We start from the raw sequence: 7,231 nt of genomic DNA, 5'->3' as shown, positions 1-7,231 counted from the left end.
AGGGAATACCCCGCGGAGCACGCGGCGGGCGGGGGTATAGCTCAGTGGTAGAGCATTTGACTGCAGATCAAGAGGTCCCTGGTTCAAATCCGGGTGCCCCCTCGAAGAGTGTTTTCTTTTTACCCGTTTTTTCGGTTTTTTGTCGGTATTTCCGGGGTATTGGGGGGGGGAGGTTTGAGGCGGGCGGGCCACATTTGCACGCGCGTAGCCTCCATTTCACGCACAGAACAGCGCGGAGTAAGCACTAAAATATTACCCAGCCGCCCTCCCCAAGCAGCGGGGGTATAGCTCAGTGGCAGAGCATTTGACTGCAGATCAAGAGGTCCCCGGTTCAAATCCGGGTGCCCCCTTATTTTGCTTTCTTTTTTTTTTCCTCCCTTCATCCCAAGTTTTCTCTCCCCAATTATCCGTGGTCGTTCTTTCCGTCCCCGTCGCTCCCTCCCGGTGCTCCCGGTGCCGCCGGTGCCGGTGAGGGTGCCGCGTTTCCCGGCGCCGCTAGGGAGCGCCCCTTGCCGAGAGAGGCGGGGCGGGCGCGTCACGTGACGTCCGCCGCCTCTTCCGCCGCCAAGATGTCGAAGAGAGGTGAGGCTGGCGCCGCTCTCCGCCGCCATCCGGCTCCATCCGCCGCCATCCGGCGTCCCCGTGGCCGCCCCGGCGCAGCGGGGACCCGGGAAGAGGCGCCTGAGCCCGGGCGGGAGCGGATATCGCGGGTCGTGGCGTCGTCGCCCTCCCCGTGAGGCCGCGGCCGCTCCGTGAGGCGGTACCGGGCTCTTAACGCTCTTCTCGACCCGCAGGACGTGGAGGTTCGTCCGGGGCCAAGTTCCGCATCTCGCTGGGTCTCCCGGTGGGGGCCGTGATCAACTGTGCTGACAACACCGGTGAGTGCGGGACTGGGACCGTGCGGGCGGCGGGAGGGACGGGCGGGGAACCGGGGCAGCCCCTCAGGGACCGGGAGAGCCCCTCGGGAAAGGCCCCCTCAGTAACCTCACGGTGAGGTGTTCCCTGAATTCCCAAACCTCCGTTTTCCCTCTGGAATCTCTCGCTGGGCCCATGGTGGTGGTAGCGCTGTGGGGTGTCCCTGCAGTGGGACGTGTCCCCGGTGTCCCGGGATAAGGGCGGCGCTGCTCCCCGGTGTCCCGGGATAACGGCGGCGCCGCTCTCCGCAGGGGCCAAGAACCTCTACATCATCTCCGTGAAGGGCATCAAGGGCCGCCTGAACCGGCTGCCGGCCGCCGGCGTGGGTGACATGGTGATGGCCACGGTGAAGAAGGGCAAGCCGGAGCTGAGGAAGAAGGGTGAGTGCCACCACTGCCGTCCCGAATTGTCCCTGGAGAATCCCCGAGTCACCCCCCCACCCTTCTCTAAAGCACTCGTTGGGTCCGTGCCGTGGCTCAGGGAGTTGTCGTGGAAGGGCAGAGCAAAGGCGCCGCTTTTGGGTGAAGCGGCAGCTGCTGGTGCTGTTGATTTCAATCAGCGGTGGGACACGGGGTTTGGGAATCCTGGAGTGGGCTGGGTGGGAAGGGACCTTCAACCCCATCCGTGGGCAGGGACATGTTCCACTGCCCCAGGTGGCTCCAAGGCCTGGCCTTCGACACTTCCAGGGATCCAGGGATAGCCACAGCTACTCTGGTAACCCGTGCCAGGGAGGAATTCCTTCCCTAAATCCCCTCCTGAGCCCAGCTGTCCATCAGTAAAAGAGAAATGATGTCACATGGATCCATAAAATTAAAAATTATGGAATGATTTGGATGGGAAGGAACCTTAAATCTCATCCAGGTGCACCCCCTGCCATGGGTTTGCTCCTGCTCCAGAGGAGTTTTTGCTGAATATTGTTTGTGAATTAATAATTTATTTCAAAATAAAAGTCCAAAACTAGGAAAACCCTGGATTTTCCAAATGGAGGTGGAGCAGGTATTTCATGTCAGCTTTAATGGGATTTTTGACTATAAAGTGTAACTTTTGAGTAAAACACCACAAATACAAGGTGCAAAACAACACCCACCCCGAATCTGGGTTTGATTCCTGTGGGATCAGTGTGGAATGTGTGCTTTTCCTGAGGGCTGTGACACTTTTTCCTCCCAGTGCACCCAGCAGTGGTGATCAGGCAGCGGAAATCCTACAGGAGAAAAGATGGGGTGTTCCTGTACTTCGAGGACAACGCAGGAGTGATTGTAAATAACAAAGGAGAAATGAAAGGTGAGCCTGGCAATTGTGTCCAAAGGGGAAAAAGGACTCAAGATTCCCCTCAGAGAGTGGGATTATGCCTGGGAAATGCTGCCCTGAACCACCTGTGAGCTCTAAATCACAGAATTCCAGAGTGGTTTGGTTGGAAGGGAGCTCAGAGCTCATCCCCAGGGATATCTCCCTTTATCCCAGGGTGCTCCAGCCTGGCCTTGGACACTTCCAGGGGCAGCCACAGCTTCTGTGGGATCAGGTGAGCCTCACTGACCTTGGGCTGTTGTTGTTGTCCCTGTTTTCCAGGCTCAGCCATCACAGGCCCCGTGGCCAAGGAATGTGCAGATCTGTGGCCCAGGATCGCCTCCAATGCCGGCAGCATCGCCTGATCCCGATCCTGCCCCTGGCCAGGGATACAAAATAAAACTCCTTGTACCAACTCTGTGGTGTTTTCATTCCAAACAGGAGCAGGGTTGTGCTGGGAGGTGATTTCATGGGAAATCCCAGCTGGAAAATGGGATTGGGGGATTTGAGTTCTGTTTTTCAGGCAGGTTCCTGAAGAATCCCTGGAGTGGCTCAAATTTTAGTGATCCTGAGTCTGAGGGGAGCTGGGAGGGGTCTGTGCCTTTGTGCTGGAGCTCCCAGAATTGGAGAAATCCCGGAATTTTCTTCCAGAATAGGCAGTTCAACTGTTTAAAGTGAAACAGTGCCTGGGGCTGAGCTGCAGGACTGGGAGCTGAGGGATGTCCCTTGGCTGGGGACAGGGGGAGGCTCTGCTGTCACCTGCAGAGCCTGGGCTGAGCTCGGGGTCAGCTGGAACCTTCAGGAGCAGAGTGGGATGTCCAGCAAAGAGCTTGGGCTGTTTGTGCTGCTCCTGGAGCAAAAGGAGGAATGGTTTGGGTGGGAGCTGGGATTCCCTGGCCCACAGGACGGGGGAACATCACCCCTGGGCTTCCAGGTGACCCCCAGGTGACGGTGGGGTGGCTTTGGGGCTCTGGTTTGGGTCCCCGGTGCCTGGAATGCCTGCCCTGACCCCAAATCATGGGGCGGGAAAAGGGGGGCAATTCCCACTTTCAGCCCTGACCCCAAATCACTGGGCAGGAAAAGGGGCGATTCCCACCTCCAGCTGGCACCGAGCTGCTGCCTGCTGCACTTCTGGAGATTTCTGATTCTGGGCCATTCCTGATGGTTCTGGGTCATTCCCGATGTTCCTGTGCCACCCCTGATGCCTTTTGTGCCATTCCCGGCGTTCCTGTGCCATTCCCGACTTTCCTGTGCCACTCCTGCTGCCTCCTGTGCCATTCCCAACATTTCTGTGCCATCCCTGATGCCTTTTGTGCTATTCCCGATGATTTTGTGCCATTCCCTATTCCTCCTGTGCCATTCCCGATAATTTTGTACCATTCCCGACGTTCCTTTGCCACCCACGATGTTCCTGTGCCATTCCCGATAATTTTGTGCCATCCCCGACGTTCCTGTGCCATCCCCGATGTTCCTGTGCCGTCCCTGGTTCCTTTTGTGCCATCCCAAAGTTTCTGTGCCATTCCTGATATTCCTGTGCAGTTCCCAATGCCTTTTGTGCCGTTCTTGATAATTTTGTGCCATTCCCGATGTTCCTGTGCCATTCCCTGTTCCTCCTGTGCCATTCCCGGTAATTTTGTACCATTCCCGACGTTCCTGTGCCATCCCCGATGCCTTTTTTGCCACTCCCGACGTTTCTGTGCAGTTCCCAATGCCTTTTGTGCCATTCTTGATAATTTTGTGCCATTCCCGATGTTCCTGTGCCATCCCTGATTCTTTTTGTGCCACTCCCGACGTTTCTGTGCCATTCCTGATATTCCTGTGCAGTTCCCAATGCCTTTTGTGCCATTCCTGATGATTTTGTGCCATTCCCGATGTTCCTGTGCCACCTCCGATGCCTTTTTTGCCACTCCCGACGTTTCTGTGCAGTTCCCAATGCCTTTTGTGCCATTCTTGATAATTTTGTGCCATTCCCGATGTTCCTGTGCCATCCCTGATTCTTTTTGTGCCACTCCCGACGTTTCTGTGCCATTCCTGATATTCCTGTGCAGTTCCCAATGCCTTTTGTGCCATTCCTGATGATTTTGTGCCATTCCCGATGTTCCTGTGCCATCCCTGATTCTTTTTGTGCCACTCCCGACGTTTCTGTGCCATTCCTGATATTCCTGTGCAGTTCCCAATGCCTTTTGTGCCATTCCTGATGATTTTGTGCCATTCCCGATGTTCCTGTGCCACCTCCGATGCCTTTTTTGCCACTCCCGACGTTTCTGTGCCATTCCTGATATTCCTGTGCAGTTCCCAATGCCTTTTGTGCCATTCTTGATAACTTTGTCCTATTCCCGATGTTCCTGTGCCATCCCCGATGATTTTGTGCCATTCCCGGTAATTTTGTCCCATTCCCGATGTTCCTGTGCCATCCCCGATGATTTTGTGCCATTCCCTGTTCCTCCTGTGCCATTCCCGGTAATTTTGTCCCATTCCCGACGTTCCTGTGCCATTCCCGATGATTTTGTGCCCCTTCCGGCGTTTCCGTGCCGCGCTCAAAGCGGGAAGGCAGCGACACCTCCTGGATTCAGCCGCACCATCCCAGGCAAGGCTGCACAAATCCCCGCTTTGGGTGGGGTTTTTAAACCTCTCTGACCATTCCTGGATATTCCTGAATATTCCTGGATATTCCTGGCTGGCCCAGAGCCGGGTGCAGGCAGCAGGAGCAAACCTGGCCAAGGATTTGCACATGCCCAGGGTCACAGCCTCTGTTTTCCGAATTTTGGAGCAGGTGAGCACACGTGGATTATTCCCTGCTGCTCTGGAATGGCCCAGCACTGCTCTGGGGGTGATCCCAACACCCCAAACCTGCAGCTGGAGGGGATTTCTGTCTTCCCAAGCAGTGACCATCAGTCCAGAAGTGCCAGTGGTGCCTCAGGTTTTAGTTTTTATATTTTTATAGATTCTGTGCTGCTTTAGCGTGTGGGTCTGGGCTTGTATGAAGGGATGGTGAGCTCTGTGCACAGAGCAGGGAGACAAAACAATTCCTGCTCCAGCTGGGCACCAAGGACAAATGACCCAAATCTCAGCCCAGGAGCACAAACACTGTGGGCTGGAGAGAGAAAAACAAGAAGGATGGGACTTCATAACCCAAAGACTGGACAATTAACTCCAATATTCAAATGGAGCAGAACTTATAAAGGTGAGAGACCCTGTGAGTGGTCGCGCATTTTGTGACCCTTTGGGTTCATTTTGGGACCATTTTGGGTTCATTTTGTGATCATTTTGGTTCATCTTGGGTGCAGCCCTGGCTGGGCTCTTATGCTGTCCAAGGAGGATCCATGGAGGAGATGCTTTGAATAAATCCCTGTTTTATTCTGGAATTCTGGCCTCAGTTCCAGCTCAGCCTTCTGAAGGCGTCACAGGAACCTGCTCCATGTAAGGAACCACCCCAATAAATCTGCTTTTGTGGTCAGTTTTACCATTCCTACTTTGTGAAAGATTTCTCCACGGCTTCCAGAGTTGGATTAAACATTTTGGGGGAGGATTTTTGGTGTTGCAGTAATTCCTGAGCCAGGCTGGGCACACACCCCGAGACCAACCAGAGCCTGTGGTGACATTTTGAAGTCAGTGCCGGAAATGTTCCTTTCCTTTGAGCCACATTTGGGGCTTTTTAGAGGGAACCAGGTGGGAATTCAGTACCTGCCTTACCAGGAGAATGGCCCTGGTGTGAGGGCAGTGAGGGAGGGCTGGGTGTGCCAGGCAGGGCTGGGAGCAGCTGGAGTGTGACAGCCACCCCTGGAATGTGACAGAGCCACGTCAGTGACCACAGGGAGCCTCACCTGGCCATATGGAACCTCACCTGGCCATGAGGAGCCTCACCTGGGCACAAGCAGCCTCACCTGCCTAGCTTGCCCAGGTGGGGGTATAGCTCAGGGGTAGAGCATTTGACTGCAGATCAAGAGGTCCCCGGTTCAAATCCGGGTGCCCCCTCCCTTTTAAGTCTTTTTATCCCCAAAAATGTGGTTGGGAATCCGGAATTCCCAGGTTTTCCCCTCCGAGGTGTGTGCAGGCTCTGTGTTCATTCCCAGCAGAGGGAGTTGGTGGGGAAAGGGAGGAGGATTTTGGGAAGAGGTGGGTTTTGTGCTGGGATTAATTAGCTTTGCTGGGATGGTAGATGAGCAGGGAATTCCTGCTGGGAATGCCCATGGGAAGCAGGGGGTGTAGCTCAGGAGGAGAGGAAAGCATTTGCAGATCGAGTTCCTTGATTCACCTGCAGGTGCCTCCTCTTTTCTCCTCCTTTTCCTCTTCCTCCAGCCTTCCTTCTGCCCAAATCCTTCAGGGGAAGGTTGGGGAGCTGCTGTGGGATGTGGGAGGTTGTGCTGGGCAGGGAATGTGGGGTGGGAGCACCAAGGCCTGGAAAAGCACGGGGTGAGGAACCACTCAATGAAACTCCTCACTGGAAATCTGGGCCTGCCCGAGCCTCCCCTGGGCTGAATTCTCTGTAGGGAGAAATTCTGGGAGAAACGGGGAAAACTGAACTTGGATCTGGGATGGGGGAAAACTGGGAGTCCTAAAAAAGTCCTCAATGTACCCTCAGAGGTATTCTGCAGGGGGCGAGGGGGAACCCCCACAGTAATGTATTTATTCAGTATTCCTAAAAAATAACAGCCAATGCTTCTGAGGTGATTGAACTTCTTGATTTTCACTGCTGTGCTTTCCTTCCTTTTAGTGGTCATTGGATGAAAATCCCCTAAAATAGGGTGTTCTTCCCAGAAAAGAATGGAAAAGGCTCTGTTGAACAACGTGTCTTAAGCAAAAAAAAAACAAACAACAAAAAAAACCAAAACCCAAACCAACAAAACCAGCATGCAAAAAACAAAAAACGACTGGGAAATGTGTGGAGAGAAGGAAAAACCCTCAGCTTACACTAAACACAGTCTGTCCCATCATGAACAGGACAGGCTTCTCTGTGCCATCTGTTCTGTGCAGTGTCACCTCTCCTGCTCTGGCCACCTCACCTGGGAAGAGAAAGGGGAATTCTGAATGG

The 7,231-nt window shown here is 54.3% G+C and overlaps 1 protein-coding gene and 3 non-coding genes across 4 annotated transcripts; all 4 read left to right on the top strand.

The window, feature by feature from the left end:
* Positions 1 to 30: 30 nt before the first annotated feature.
* On the top strand, positions 31 to 102 carry TRNAC-GCA (transfer RNA cysteine (anticodon GCA)). The gene has a single exon. It is a non-coding gene; the product is annotated as a tRNA-Cys (tRNA).
* Positions 103 to 278: 176 nt separating this feature from the next.
* On the top strand, positions 279 to 350 carry TRNAC-GCA (transfer RNA cysteine (anticodon GCA)). The gene has a single exon. It is a non-coding gene; the product is annotated as a tRNA-Cys (tRNA).
* A 171-nt stretch (positions 351 to 521) lies between these two features.
* On the top strand, positions 522 to 2,614 carry RPL23 (ribosomal protein L23). The gene is made up of 5 exons (XM_054281562.1): positions 522 to 582; positions 795 to 878; positions 1,167 to 1,295; positions 2,083 to 2,196; positions 2,482 to 2,614. The coding sequence occupies exons 1-5, from the start codon at positions 570 to 572 to the stop codon at positions 2,562 to 2,564; spliced, it is 423 nt and encodes a 140-aa protein (XP_054137537.1). The 5' UTR covers positions 522 to 569; the 3' UTR covers positions 2,565 to 2,614.
* A 3,488-nt stretch (positions 2,615 to 6,102) lies between these two features.
* TRNAC-GCA (transfer RNA cysteine (anticodon GCA)) lies at positions 6,103 to 6,174 on the top strand. The gene has a single exon. It is a non-coding gene; the product is annotated as a tRNA-Cys (tRNA).
* Positions 6,175 to 7,231: the final 1,057 nt, after the last annotated feature.

The sequence above is a fragment of the Melozone crissalis genome, unplaced genomic scaffold (genome assembly GCF_028551555.1).
Source record: "Melozone crissalis strain CALT ecotype California unplaced genomic scaffold, PUWL_Pcris_2 ptg000032l_1, whole genome shotgun sequence".
In the NCBI taxonomy this organism is placed as follows: Eukaryota; Metazoa; Chordata; class Aves; order Passeriformes; family Passerellidae; genus Melozone; species Melozone crissalis.
This window is presented reverse-complemented; position numbering and strand designations above follow the sequence as displayed.